Here is a 15,859-nt window from a genome sequence, read left to right on the forward strand (position 1 = left end):
GTTTTTATTCTATTTTCTCCACTTTTATCACATTGTCTGTTGTAGGCCTGGAGCGGTGCTAGGTGTAATATCATGTAGGCCTATTTATTCACCAGGTGAAATTCACAATGTAAAAACCCATTTTGACCTTTGTAACCTGCACGTGGATCGAGGCGGTGCAAATTCAAAATACTATTGAGAAGATTAGGCAAACACAGGTTTTGAAAGTGTGAGTGTAGCAGGGCACAGTTGGATGTATTTCACCTGACACCTTGGGAGTGTGAAAGCCTGGCAGAGGATCTCCCAGCAAGCTGCTGAGCTGGAAATTCAATACAGATGAGAGAGAAACACCGAGTGTGTCAGTGCATTGACACAGGTATGTTGGTCAAGACCAGTTTTTATGATTGTAGCGTTCACCTTTTTTTCTCTTTTTTTTTTTGCCTGTCCCTCATTCATTCTCCTTGTGAGTGAGTCATCTTGTAGGCAATCTATAACACACACATGCACACGTACACGTTGCTGTTACGCCCAGGAAACCATAAATTATGCTTCTCTCCTTACCAGACCAGTCACTAGGCAGATGAACAGAAAGACAAAGCTAGCCAGGCCCCTAGCAACAGAGAACCTGCCTCGCGCACACACACACACGATCATTGACTCCATCATATTTACCTTTTTTCTTTCACACACACTCACACACACCCCAGCAGTCTGTCATTTCTTACACCGAAACTTGCGGTGAGCTGTTAATTGGATTGATTGAGTTGTCTTAGTCATTTATACCTGGAGTTCCAGCCAACGCACAAATACAGGACAGGCAGGTGCTACCTAGGTGTTTCACCAACAATGTAGTGAAGTTCAGTGCTTTGTTTGTGTGTGTGTTGGATTGTCCAAGACTGCAGGGTAGAACAGGCCTTTCCAGTTCAGCTGAGAGGTAGGTAGGTGTGGCAGCTAACTGTAGAGCTGCGTTTTAAGGGCCTGACGTCATTCAGGTGGAGTTCGGATTTTTTTCTCAGCACTTAGTTGTTCTTCATTTAGCTTTGCTGTTTAGTCATCTGATGTCAGAGTACTACCAATATTTACTTTAGGTTTCTTTCCATGATGTAATGTGTTTTGATAGCTGTGGAAGTGAAATTGATTTCATTTGAAAATATCATCAGGTCTGGGTTTAAACTAGAGACCCCGAGGAGTTTGCTTTTGGTTATAAAAGAGTCTCATATTAATGTGGATGAATCTACGTTACCCACACTTGTTAATGGGTCCATTTTCGATAAATATATCGTTTTGTCTTTATAGTTATTTTGATATTATTTAGCCCAGCATTTCCTGGTTTCCAGGTTTCCCGGATGCTGCCCAGCAGGTCATGGGAATAACGCCGCCGGATCGTTAGTTGGCATCGTTTCTGGTCAGAACTACGATAGTATCTGATCGCTAAAGCTAATGCTTTAGCCCGTCTTGCGCCGGTCCAAGAATTTCACCATGTGCACGGTAGGGATGGGAAATCAGCCCTATATTCAGATCATTCGATCGTGGACACTGTCGATCGCCGATAGGCGATCCAATTGCGGGGGGGGTGGGGGGGGTTGCAAGTACGTCAGCTTTAAAGAAAAAAAAAAGACTTGCTATATAGTTCCGTTCATTCATCTCCGCATAGCGCTCACTCTCCGTTATTGTCGTTCACACACAGACAAGCGCGCATGCATGACGCGCGGGTCCCGCATCTATGAAGTATTTTGACCCGCCCCGCACCACCGCATCTATTTTCACAACCTGCCCCGCTATTAAACGTCAGACAGCGGCTTTTTACTTTGAAAGGGCAGACAGAGGCGCTGTGTTGCCGGTAGCTTGTCAGTGTGGAGCTCGTGAGGAGTGGGAGAGTCACAGTGCAGCAAGTGCTGCAGCCGCCGCGGCCGCCGCCTCTCACTCTCCCCGGTCTCTGCTCTCAGTGAAACCAACCCCGCTCTGCTGATGCGCCCAGCCGCCGTCTCACCGGTTCCTTCACACCTCCGCCGGCTTTCCCGTCAACATCAGCGCGCCCCTGATAACACACTCTGGACTTAATCAGTTTTTTTAATGACCCGCCCCACCCCGCACAGCCTGTGTCCGCGGCATGCACCTCCGAAAAAAAGTGAGAAGGAAAAAAAAAGATGCAACAGGGTGTGTAATTAAGAGTTTAATATTCACTCCTGTTGCACAGATCCAAGGGCTCTGTATGCAGACATGTTGCTCCACGAAACATTTTTCAAGTAGCCTACACAGTAGAGCGCAGGTTCTAGAGATTATTTCTTTAACATCTTATGGCAGTAAATTAATTAAAGATCGCCTTAAAGATCGCCATTTGAAAAAAAAATCACGATCGTCCCTTCGATCGCCGATAGACGATCCGATCGAAAATCACTCCATCCCTAGTGCACGGAGGCTCATGGGAAATGTAGTGTGAAAACACTTCCAGTTTCCGAAAGTCCTCATAGCCCCTTTAATGTGTCTCAGGTGAACCAATCACAGGTGGACAGTCTCAACTGGATGTTAGAGGACACATCATATCACATGTGGCACATTGTTCTTAGTGAACACCTGGACCGCCCACCCAGTTGATGATCTCTACCACAGTCTAATAAATTCCACCCTAGTTTCATCATTTGCAAAGATATTTGTTTATTTCAAATGGATTAAACCATATTCATGAATCTGTCAAGATCTTCCATTACTAGTTAATCAATTAATGGTTCTGCTGGGGATTAGGAGGTTTTACATATTTAATTGTTTAGTCGACTAGTGTTGCACATCCCTGATCTTAGTTAAGGATTTGTTTCGGTGTCAAATATTGCATTTTGGATTTGTCTCGTTGACTTTGGAACGTTTAAGCCAGTCCGCTGTCACTGTGTTTGTGATATTCACACATTTCAATCCAGCCAAGAGTGGTGAAAAAAAAGGACAAAACAGGAAACACAAATGAAAGTCACAAATTCCCAGTATTTTACCACCTTGGAACCGGATCTAAAATTGCCCCCATCCCTTGGTGGTTCACATGCACTACTCACACACACACACAGTTGCATAGCAGCAGAACAAAGGCATGCAAGAAAGCACAGTGCAGTGTGTCCCAACTGTGACAGTAACAGAGCAAACAGGAGCTTGAATTGATTTGACACACACACACATACTCATACCCAGGGAGTTAGGGTAATCCAGTTCAGGAGAACACACATACAACACTACATTCACAGCAAACTGAGACCCAGCGTGACACCACCTTGCTAAAGTAAGGGGCCTCTCACAAATTTACGTGTGTGTGTGTGGAGGTTTGCATAGCTAGTACGCATACGCTAGCTGTTTTGTATATTAGATACTGTCTTGCAGAGTTTAAATGACACCAAAGGAGCAAAAGTGCACCAAGTGATGATATGAACTTTGTGTCCTGTATTGCAGTGATGCTGGCGCCACTACACATAGAAACGCACAACAGTAAACTACTGGTGGTATAGTGACGGTCAGGCTTTAATATAATGGAGTGTGAGATATGATTTTGTTTCATAAAGTGCTTTTTAAATATATTTACTGAACCCCAAATTAGCTAAAATAGCTCTGAACAGCAGGTTACATCCTCTCACTGATCATGGAAACACAGGTGTGATGGAAAAATATTTTTGCATTGTCACAAAAAGACCTGTACAAGCTGTGAGTCAGACATCTGAGCTGTTCTTCAAAGCTTCAGATGAGTCTAATGAGAGCCTCAGTGTAACCAGATGTGACACTTAGGTCCATTTCTAATACAAGAATAGAAGCATGAAGAGTAGAGGTAGAGTAGAAATAGACACTTGGCTGTTTTTAGGAAGTTTAGGTTGTATAAAAGAACATGGTTAAAGATATAACAAGGTCTGCAGATTTTACACATGTGGTGGAACTACATGTCGAAAGCTAATTAGCAGTACAAGAAAGGGTGTGATAAAGTAATCAACTATAGGTTGTAGTTTTCAGTCTATATAAACATTAGCACGTTGCAGAAATTGGATCTCTAAACTGAGGTAGCACACATTCAGATATCCTTTCTGAAAAGTTGTATGTGTGACTGATTTGTAAAAAAGTGCTGTATCCGTCATCCTGTTCCAAAAATATATTTATGCAAAACTCTGTACACCGTGGTCCTGTTTAACTAGCTTTCCATTATGTGTTGAATCGGAAGAACTATCAGACAGGTGCAGTTGCATTTCTACCAGTCATTTGGCAGATTTTTTTTTTTTTTTACTTGTCTCTTTAATTTCCTCTCAGAGTGGGTATTTTGCATGAGCCCTTCCAAAGTTATTCCCTATGGGGATTTTTCTTGTAATTAGCATGTAGTTCCTGTCAGCAGCTGTTGTTGAAGCCATAGTTGGACTCGTATGTAAGAGTTGGTGTATAGCGAGCATTTTAAAACATGGCAACTTAAAAGCTACAACTGTGTTGACTTGGCCCATCTTCATATTTGCAATTGTCTGTTAATACCGGGATACTGCACGCTGCATGCTCCTGTTTAAAGACAACAAACACTCTTTGTCTCACATTTTCTTTCTGGAAACCCATCTTGACATTAAAGGAGAGTATAAATAGAAACATAAACATATGAAAAGCAGGGTAGGAAGACAGAACGACAGGGAGGAGGGAAGGCGGAAGAGAAAATGAAGGAAGGATGAAAGAGATACAAACCAACATTGAGATAGAGGGCAGGATTCGGCAAGCGACAAATCACCATGGCAACACAGCAATCACGACCCAGAGTTGGGAGGTGTGTGTGTGTGTGTGCGCTCCCACCCACAAATTTCAGTGTAATGTAGCAGCTTTTGTATGTGGCTGTGTTATGAATCCGATAAAGCCCCTGTTCGTTCTGAGCTCATTTGTTCCATACATAGGTTTGGTTAGTGAGTTGAAATGGAGGAGACCATCTTTAGGTCTTGGATTTATCTTTTCAATATTAATCTTAACATCAAAAAATAATTTCACATCCTCTACATACAGCAATTTCCACTTCCTCATATATTCACCCTTTTCATTGAGACGCCAATATTGATTCATAGCTTCTTCAAATAGCGAACAAGTGGAATAGAGGAGCTGCTGTCAAGGATATTGAAGAGCAGGTTCACAGGGCAAAATAATAAAGCCAAAAGAAGTTGAAGTTTGTTTACAGTATAGCTGCCCTTAAAGTCAATTTCACCGCATTAGGAAGGGCTTAATTAATAAAGAAGATTAACTTAGACATGTGTAGTTAACGAGAACCCTGCCCCCATTAGCTACACTCGTCTTTCCAGTAAATTACGGCAGGTGGGCCGTTACAGACGGCGTGTTCAGGCTTGTTACATGTCAAATTAGTCATATACGCATAGTCACAGGCGTCTTACACCAACGACATAGTAAGTTGTCACATAGCTGGCATCGTAACGGCTTTCTCTTTTTTCTGTCATGAACTCACAGGGTCTGTCTGACCTTAGCTGGTCGGATGTACGGGCCTCTAATTAGGACTACATGTCACCATCAATGGGTTCTTATCCAACGTATCCTCCCACCTCTAAAAGACAAGGTGTTTATCTGGAAGGAACCCAATTATCAGAGGAGCCACCACACCAGTGTTTGAACCTGTAATATATCTTGTTAGAGTTACATAAAATTTACCAAGCCTCCCGTAGAGAAATGAATGCCCGTTTTTAAATGATCTTGTATGTTTTCATTAAGCGTCATCTGTGTTTTGGGGCAATGTTTCGATGATTATTCTTAATATATAGTTGAAATCGTCTTTATTCCACTTGTATGATTAATTAATTTGTTATTCAGCACCCCCCCTGCCCAGACCATCCCTCAGTCCACTCCGATGACGTCTAAACCTCACAGGGGAAACACTGCAAATAAAATTAAATGTAAAATTAAATGGAGGAAAATGGTCACTGTCAGTGTGCGAGACCTCCAGTCTAACCTCATAAACCGGTTTGCAGCTCTAAGTTGTTAAATTCGATTTAGTTTTATATGGCTTTCCCCTCGAGGCAACAATTGTGCATGGATCCAATGCAGTGTGTCAGTGCGTTTTCATTGTTTTGTTGAGCCCTTCCCCTCAGTCTACACTTACAAACCAAAGTTGTCCTTGAACAGGAAGGGACAAAGTAGTTAATTCGTGGTTAATTATTTGAAATGAGCAGGAACAGTGTGATTACATTTAATTGTTACCAGCAGGTTGTGATGTGGCGTTTTTTTTTTTAGTTTTTTTTTTAAGCGATACGCAAAATCAGCTTATAATAATAGCTACCAGTTTGTCGGTTGACAGAGTTCCCAGAAAAGACGGCATATTTTTTTAAATTTTGTATAACTTGGAATAATAATGCGTTTGTGTAATTATATCTTATGTCTTAAAAGCACATGGTTTGACATATTTTACACAACCCTGGTTTAGATTTTGGTTCTTCTGTATCTCCCACTTCATAAAATTGACGCAGCTTCTCTGATGAACATAAACAATGATGGAGAAAAAAAGCTTTTTTTTAAGGTAATGTAGAAGTAAAGGTGTTCAGCAGGTAAAAACAGGAAGGATTGGCGTTGATCTCCAGGTACGGTTTTAAGCTCATCACTAACTTTACTACCCGTACTTTGCCTCTGCGCCGTTGATGACTTGTGTTTGCCTATCTTGCGTTAGGGTTGAGCTGTCTCTTGATAGCTTTGTGCAGCACTCACTCGGTGTGCGACCCTCCTTTAGGGTTACCTTGTGAAGCGTACTGTGTAAAATTCCATGTGGTTTGTATCTGAGTGGCTTCCTCCTAGAACTCAGATTAGTAAAGGTCAGTGATAATGAGGCCCAAGTCAAAACACGACCAGCGCTGCCTTGGATTAACATTACTGCTTTGTGTGTTTTGGTCATGTGCACATGCTTGTGTTGGCAGTGTGGCAGTAAATGGCTCTCAGCTGCAAACATCTTGTCAGTAAGTTTTCACTTTGTGTGCGAGTGTGTGTGTTTTGGGAGGGGGTCTGGATTGTTGGGCCGGATATAAACACCATACTAATGGTCTCTCCACACGGTAAGCAAAGGACAAAAAAGGTCTGCCCCCGTGCAACAGGCCTGACACACGGTAGCTGATAACCCGGGTTCAGAGAAAATTGCGCTTTGCTCTGCTGCATGTTGTGAATTAACAGTTGTTGTTGAAATTGGCCACAAATCGGACCTGGAAGTGTAATCTAGACACAAGTCATAGTTGGGAATGTATTTAAACGGTGATTAAGCCCAGTTAACTACTTTTTTTTGCCTGGTCCTGCTTACTGCCCTCAACTCTGTCACCTTAGATGGTCACGAGTGTCATGTGATTGATTACATTCACATGTCCGTCCCGTCATCAGGTGTGAATGTCATCAACTTACCCAGAGTTTCAGTGAGCGTATGTTCAACTCAGTCCTCCAGCCCTCACAAATATGCCCACTAATGTTTCTTTGGAGCTCAACGTAACGCAAGTCAACTGTGTGCTAGCAGAACGAAGTTAGCGTTCTCGAGTCCCACACGGCATCTGAGAGTAATGTAAAAACAAAACAGTGATGTCACTTATTGTCCTCCCAACACGTCTATAATTATAACTGAGGGGGGAGAGGTGGGTATGCGCATGTGTATGAGTGTTTATGTGTCTATGTGTGTGTGGTGGTGGGGGGAGGGAGGGCTCTGCCTAGCCTGCAGCTGCCCAAAAATGAAGGAAGAATCAGAAGACAAAAATAGTCAGACATGAAAGAGGATAGGAGAGACGGAAGAGAAAGAGTTGAGGACCATGGAAGAGTCAAAGAACTCACAGGGAGACACGCTTTAATTTCAACTCGCCCTGCTTTGTACAGCGTTCCCAAAATAATGTCAGTAGACTACTAATTAAGTAGTCCAGTGACATTATTGAAAAGTTAGGCCTACTGACTCCTGGGTGAACGATCCATTAAAGCAGTAGCTCACCAAGAGATGAGAAGTTTCTCTGACTGCTGCTGACCTTAATATCAGTTGCCACATAGAGGTACAGTCTTGACTAGCTGGGTAAGTTCTGTCTCTGCCCTCTTTAATACAACTGGAAAATCTTGATTAGATTTACAAATCTTATAAAGTTAAACTCTGCTGTCCATTCTCCCCTCATAAATCATAATCATTGTTAGGGCTGGGTATTGCCACTGATTTCCCTATTCGATGCAGTTTTTGATCTTGTTTCAGTTCAAGATATTTCAGGTACACCACTATTTTTCTTAAATTATGCCTCTAATGTGGTGCATTATTCAAAGTATTAATTTTTACATTAAGAATGGACCTCAAAGCAGTCACATTCATGAAGAATACTAGGTTAATAGTATGATTGCACAATTAACATAAAGTAGAAATGGATCGTTAAAATTGTAAGCGTTGAAGTGATACATAAAAAAACATACACTTACATTTTACAGTAAAAATGAAATGTAGAAACTGATTACAATAATTGGCAAAATAATCGCAATATGTCATTTTTGGCTTGTGGTGCAGCCCTAGTAAGTAATGTGCTTTGCTGATGTTCCCGGTGCTGTGGCTACAGTGTGTACTAGGCACATACGGCTGATCTCATTGCATGTGAAGGGTGGTCATGCGAGACTAATGACGTCAACGCTTCGCACGTCCACTGGAGACTGTAAAAGACGTATATTAAGAGATTGATCTTGGAACCTAGCAGATCAATATGAATTCGATTTACCTTTTTTTTTCCCAACACAGTTATAATAGTTCTGTCTTCGAACATCATCTGATTCAGAGTGCATGTGCACATCTCATATTGTTTCACAACGCTGCAGACTGATCTTCATGAGTTCATTTAGATCACACAGTGTTTTTCACTGTTTGACATCAGTGTTTTTTAAAAGGCCAGTTCATGTTTTTCATGGCTGTGTCTTCAAGTCTCTGAATGATGTAAATTTTGTCAAGCACCCAAGTTTATGTGGGTCCACACACAGACCCCTGAACTGCACATAATTCAAGAATGTGCATACAGTCCGTGCATGCACCTGAAAAGTGAACTGAGCCTATGTGCAATGCAGCATATGTATGTCATGATGTTTGAAATGTATTCCACATACTTGGCTCTGTTTCTTCAATGCTGTCATGTAGCCTGTTGTCTCTTTTTGACTGGCCAAAGCTCTTGACAGCTCTACCAGTCAGTCTGCACATTTGCATTGCTCACTAGAAACCAGGTTACTCTGAGAGATCAGTTTATAGAGGAAATGAGATAACATGCTTACATGCATTGTACTAACCTTACAGCACAAAGTTCTTAATGCTACAAGTTGTCCTGCAGTGGAAACTGATTTACATAGACTTCTACAGGCTGGTCTGTTTTGGTGAAGCTATGAAAACACTGAGAAGTAAAGAGGCTTTGCTTCATGTTAGTGTCTTTACTTTCTCCCACCTTCCTTACTGTTTCTTCTCAGTACTTTCTTGTTTGAGGTCTTCTGCTATTCACATACAAAAAGGCAGCATATCTGCCTACGTAGGTTCATAGACAAATCCTTTCTCATGACAGATCAGGCTGATTCACAACTGTTAACCTTTTAAATTGTATCATAACAGACCAGGTAAAGGCTTTATGAGTATAGAAAATCTTTAAAGATGGGAATGTTTTGTTAGGCAACAGTCGCCTGCATGTGCTATTTTGGAGAGCGGTGCTCTGGTGAGTGAGTGACAGAGGGTGTTAGATCACACAGCCCTCTGCGAGGACAGCCCAGCTGATCGAGAAATCAGCTTTGTGCGGTCATTTTGGGTCCCATTGTCTCAAATTGTATCCACATATGACATATTGTCTGTCTCCCTCTCCCCCCTATCTCCCACATGATCCAAAAATAAAAATCATTTGCCTTCCCCCCCCGTCACACAAGGCCACATAAGGCCCTTCCCCTGTCCTCTGGGTTTAATGTAACTGTCATTTGTCTTTAATCCCACTTCCCAACTTGTATTGAAGCTTAATCTGGCCTATTACACTTCATGCAGGTCTGCACTGTCAGCATGAGGTTGTGTGTGTGTGTGGGGGGATGGAGTAGGGGGCGGGGGGGTGCAGACATTAGATCATACCATCTGGAGCAAGAAACACACAAACACAATGAAGTAATCATGGTTTTCCCTGTTTCCCATGACCCAAGATATGGGAGGGAGATGTTGATAAAAACGTGGTCTGTGGGTAATTTGTGTGACACAGTGAGCTTCTAATTTGATGAAGCGAAGGGGAGATAAGTAGGTGGATGAAATGGCTCGTCTGTGTCGGAGGGACAGAACAAGAGAAGGAGGTGATTTGTGTGAAGCTCCTCGCTCCGCACCAACAGTGTGAATTTCACTGGACCGTCTCTGTCTCATTGGTGTCAAATCTCTGAGGTGTGTGTGTGTGTGTGTGATTTGTGCTGCTCGTGTGCTCGACTGCGCACCCGCACTTTTGTGTGCGCGAGTGTGTATTCCTGTGCCTTTGAGCTGCTGTTTGTGCCACAGCCCGTGCATGTGTGTGTTTGCGTCTCGTCACCCTGGAGCCAGTCGTCCTCTCCTCTGACCCTGATCCCCGTCACCTGTCCGCTCAGATCACACATACACACACACACACACACATACACTCGTGGACTTAGACGTACACACAATTGCCGTGACCCTTTCCTGGAGTTGAAACCCAATCGCAGTTGCCAACCATGCAAAACTTGCCAGCACAGCAAGGTTTTGTTTTCTTTTAGTGGGTGTGTGTATAACTCGAAAGGCACACTGTCTGTTACAAGATGAACTGAAGCAAAGAGGCCATTAAAATAACTTATACATTAGTGGCCTTGGCTGGAGATCCAGTCAAGAAAGCAGGGGTTAGTTTTATTTTATACTTCCTGTTAAGGTGGATATTGTGTGTGGGCCATGGCCTCCTATAACATTAACCATAGTAAAAGACAGACAAAAGGAAGCCATGACAGCATTACTTTGGCAGAACAAAGGATCACCAGAGTAGACGACTGTTTACATTGGCTTTTACTCATACATACATACCCAAATGTAAGGCTATAAAATATGAGCCTGACTACGACAAGGATAACTGGAAATTTGGATTTTACCTTTAATAAAATGTAATAATGCAACTTGTCTCAAACCTTTTTCAGAGAGAGCCTGATCAATACAACCTGTCTATTCCAAGTCCCTATCTTTATCTTTTCACCCAATTATAATGCAGACCTTGTCCAACCCAAAATAAAAAACTGAAGTTATTTAGGCCATGAGTTCCTCCTCTGAAAGTAAAAGACAAGGGTATTTATTCCCTGAAAAACATTTAGGACATATTGTCCTTATCTTCTCTTGGTATATGTGAATTTGAAACCTTTAAGCACAAGCTTGGTCAGAATATGTCCTGACTTTGTTAGGAAGTCCACTATTTTAAATGTATTAGATATATTTATGTATGTACTGTCTTTTTATACTGTGTGTCTGATAGGTCTGACTAAGCGCGTCAGTGTTTAAAGGGATAGTTCACCCAAAATCCAAGGGATAGTTCACCCAAAATTCAAATTTCACTCATTATCTACTCACCCTCATGTCGACTAAGGGCTGGGAGAAGTTTCAGAGTCCTCAGTGCCTTCTCTGAGTTACAGCGGGGCTCCGTGCAGCAGTGCATGTCCATATGACGGTTGCGAACGGACCCCACTTTTCTTCGTCCAAAAAGACAAACCAAAAAACATCCAAATACCTCCACACAGCTCGTCTGTAATGTCCGTCTTGTATTGAAGCCCCAACATGAGAATTTTCCCTAAAAAATTAAATAAGTATATATTTTAAGCTTGTTTGTAGTCCAAATCTTGCGCGTTTTGCGGACCAGGAAGAGGAGCTTCCGCTTCAAACAAGCTTAAAATATAGACTTATTTAATTTTTTTCGGGACAATTTCTCATGTTGGGGCTTTAATACAAGAGGGACATTACAGACGAGCTGTGTGGAGGTATTTGGATGTTTTTTTGGTGTGTCTTTTTGGACGAAGAAAAGTGGGGTCCGTTCGCAGCCGTCATATAGACATGCAGTGCTGCACGGAGCCCCGCTGTAACTCAGAGAAGGCACGGAGGACTCTTCTCCCAGCCCTTGGTCGACATGAGGGTGAGTAGATAATGAGTGAAATTTGAATTTTGGGTGAACTATCCCTTTAAAGTTAAACCAGAATTAGAATGAGATTTATGCTTCTCTACATCATTGTTGTCCCTCTACACACAGAATTGGCCGACCTAATTTTCTTTGACATAAAAATGTCTTTTCTTACTTGAATCACATTATGTGCTCAATTATCATCTTCTGTGTCCTTATTATCTTCCCATGTATATACAGTACTTAGGGCTGCTGGGATAATGCCTATTTGAATGTAACAACGTCCTTTGATTTTGCTCACTCACATTATGAGGGTCACTTGATGTTACTTTCTCTGTTCAAGCCATCTCGTCCTCCTGCTCCCGTGCTTACATGTGTATCGCCTTTTCTCTTCCCAGGAGACCAAGTCATCTGGTCGCTCCAGCATGCCGCGATGTCGGAACTCCGTCGCCACCACCACATCAGATGAGCAGCCACACATCGGTAACTATCGGTTGCTGAAAACCATCGGCAAAGGAAACTTTGCCAAGGTCAAACTGGCACGACACGTCCTCACCGGAAAAGAGGTAGGCCTTCATACTCGCACACGGTAGAATGGACTGAAAGCTTTAATCTTATTCTTTGGTTCTGGGTTCACAATCACTCTTTCTCAACTTCAGCCTTTTATTTTTAGCCACCGTAGTTCTGGAGAAACGCTTTACTATTGACTCCTAATCTATCTATAAACAGGCTTATCAGTGGTTCAATAAGAAACATCAGCAAGGTGAAGAAAGGCATTTTACAAAGGAAGAAACAAAGAAACACTGAACCTCTCACCCAGTGTAGAAAATGAGTAAATCTACACCAAACTGCATCGACTCTTCTGTTTAAAACTGATTAATTGCCTGGAGAAATTGTTAGCAAGTCTGGTTGACGTGAGAAGAGGATGACAGTTTTCAGGAAGTGACTGTGTAATTGTCAAGAATAGAAAAAAGCAGATGTCTCTGAGCAGCCAAGGTGGTGGTAAAAGGTAGACAAACAATAAAACTGTTTGGCTGATGTCTAAATGTTAATCTTCCTTCCTGGTCTCTGGGGCGAGGGGAGGAGGGTTCACGCTGTGCTACACAGTAGGTCGGGTCTGATCTGAGGCTTCCATGGCTTTGGAGACGGTACATCTGCTGCGGGAGATTAGATCACCATTGTCAGTTTGAATAGAGAAGCGCAAATGTCTCTGGCTTACAGTGAATTCCAGATGTGATGTAACATGGTGGTCTGTCCCTTTAAGAGAGGAGCTGTGTCTGCAGTGAGCCCATGCTGGGCTCTGTCTGAGGCCCAGGCAGGCCAGCTCTGAGCCTGTGTGTGAGAGCCAGCGGTAGGCGGGCTCTGTCAATGTGTGACAGCCCTGTGCCTGACACCCTGATAACACTCCATGTGACTGGCCGACACACACACACACAAACACGCACATACATGCACGCACACGCATACTCAAAAGAAAACAAGGGAGAGTCAGAGGGCATGAAAGAGTCAGACAGACGAGCACAACCAGAAAGAGGAGTGGAAGAAAGGAGTTAATTGACAGTGAAAGACAGAAAGGACAGAGACTAGTAGAGCTCCCTTTTCCTGTGTCCTTGTTGAGAGATAATTCTTTGTTTCTTTGCCTCCTCTCTCCATGTCCTCTTTTCTCTTGTGCTGTTTCATCCCTTTCTCTCTCTTTCTCACTTTGTACTTCTCCCATCTGTCTGTTTTTATTTTATTTTTCTCAGCTTCTCTTTTATCTCTCTTCCCTATCCCCTTCTGTGTTTTTATCTTTTTCTGTCTCCCATGTTGATGTCCACTGTTGGATTATGAACTATAGACCTCATTATAACCATGTTCAGCTCTGTGCGCGCGTGTGCGTGTGTATATCTTTGTATTCTGCCCTATTATGCAACTGTCGCCTGCTGTGATTGTGTGTTTTTATCACTTAATGCTGCAAGATTGAATCGTTCTTTGTGTGTTTGTGGGGTGTGTGTGACGCATCCAAAAAAAAGATAGCAGTGTGTCTCTGTGCTGTGCTCACAGGCTTGTAGTTGTGCAGGTTCGTGTGAGCGAGACGTGTCAAACCGACTGCAGAGTGATGAATGAACTGAAGTGTAGTAATAAAAGACCATGTTCTTGTTTTTGCTTCTAGGTGGCTGTAAAGATCATTGATAAGACACAGCTCAACTCCTCCAGTTTGCAGAAGGTGGGTCTCTCTAACTCTCTCTCCTTCTCTCTATCACACACACTGACAGACACACACATATGGGCAAAAGATCCAGACCTCAATCCCTCTTATCCCCTATTTCAGAAGTCATTTTCAAGTCACTCTTCCTGTCCCACGTGTCTTTCTCTTTAAGCCCTCTCTCTCTCTCTCTTCCTCACTCTCTGTCAGTCTCTCTCTCTCTCTGTCTCTCTTTCTGAAGTGGTCTAGTTTTTAGAGAGAGTTTTAATTACAGGAAACAAGCTACAATTACTTCCTTTGATCGTGGCAGGGTGGGGTCTGTCCACTTACACGCACACTCTCTAACCATGTGTCCTTGCTCTCTGAACGCACACACACACACCAAACGCTCATGCAGACGTGCACATGAGACACAGAATACACACTTGTATGCAAAGTCAAGACATGCTAAGCTCATGACAAGAAAATGTGAAGACGTAGCTTCAACAGTGACGGGGACAACACATAAATCTAGTGGTGAATTCGAACCCTGACACACCCTGACACCCAACGTCAGCAAGCATCTAAATGCAAGTTCATGTGCACTAGGACTAGAGGTGAACTTTGTTGAGGACTATTTCCTGCTGCGAATTAAACCACTTTTTTGTAGTGTAGTAAGTATCTACAGCAGCAGGATGGTTTATGTGGTTTTAGCTCAAAATAAACTCCAGTGTGTTCATGTTTATGAGGGAGCATGTCAGCAGTGTGGCTGATTAATGAGTTAATAGTTTTGTAAACAAGGAAGCTCTGTGGTACAGATATTAGCTATATCAGCTTTACCTAAACAGGAAAGAAATGCAGGTTAAAAGGCTAAATTCATGTTTGTGTTGCGCTTGTTGTGGCTTTTTTATGAGCAGGAAGAAAAATGAAGAACATTGCCAGTCTCATCCTCTCAGCTAATACTGTTGGAGCCTCTACACCTAGGTGCCACAGTCACACCACAGGTTATGCCACAGCTAATGAGCTGAGATGAGCATAATAACAATAATACCCTGTTTTAAAACAGCAAGGATGTTGGTGCTAAGTGTAAGTTGTAGGAGCCATGTTTGAAGTCCAGGTGGATTGAATCACTCTAAAAGACACTACATGTCTTAAAATCAAGCAAAACTCATAACTGGCTAAATATTGCACTGTGTTGTGCTACAGGTCCTTTGTCGTGTTAATAGTTCCAGGTTCACAGGTTTGTGTGTGTCCGTAGCCCCCCAAAACACCCAGTAAGCATAGAGTTTGACCTTATCTGCTGACTCAGAGGAAATGAATTCCTAATGAGTGAAAAACGCCTCCTCATGCTGTTACTACAGGATCGGACTGGATGGCACTGAAGTAGACTTTGGCTTGTGCTCAGTATTTCTCAGAGTTGACAAGTAGCTGAAGGCAAAGCTAACTCTTCTTTGTTTGTTTAACTCTGAGATCCTAAGTTGTGGCAGACCTCGGATTTAAACCTGTCTTGCCTGAATCTCTGAGATGATGTCGTCATCATCGATGTTTGTTTTTGCTTTCCTTCTAGTAATTTGACCCCAATAAACAGGAAGTGAATGTTTGTGTTTTCGGTGTCATTTTCCCATTGCAGTTAGACAAATAG

The 15,859-nt window shown here is 42.6% G+C and overlaps 1 protein-coding gene across 12 annotated transcripts in view; it reads left to right on the forward strand.

Moving 5' to 3' along the window:
- mark2b (MAP/microtubule affinity-regulating kinase 2b) overlaps nucleotides 1–15,859 on the forward strand; it is a 50,670-nt gene that overhangs the window by 5,477 nt on the left and 29,334 nt on the right. For all 12 annotated transcript variants that reach the window (XM_083992905.1, XM_083992910.1, XM_083992911.1 and 9 more), the window contains exons 2-3: nucleotides 12,452–12,619; nucleotides 14,206–14,259. In XM_083992905.1, the coding sequence (XP_083849031.1) occupies nucleotides 12,452–12,619; nucleotides 14,206–14,259 (222 nt within the window). The remainder of the gene's footprint in view (nucleotides 1–12,451; nucleotides 12,620–14,205; nucleotides 14,260–15,859) is intronic.

The sequence above is a fragment of the Trachurus trachurus genome (genome assembly GCF_905171665.1).
Source record: "Trachurus trachurus genome assembly, chromosome: 18".
Taxonomy (NCBI): Eukaryota; Metazoa; Chordata; class Actinopteri; order Carangiformes; family Carangidae; genus Trachurus; species Trachurus trachurus.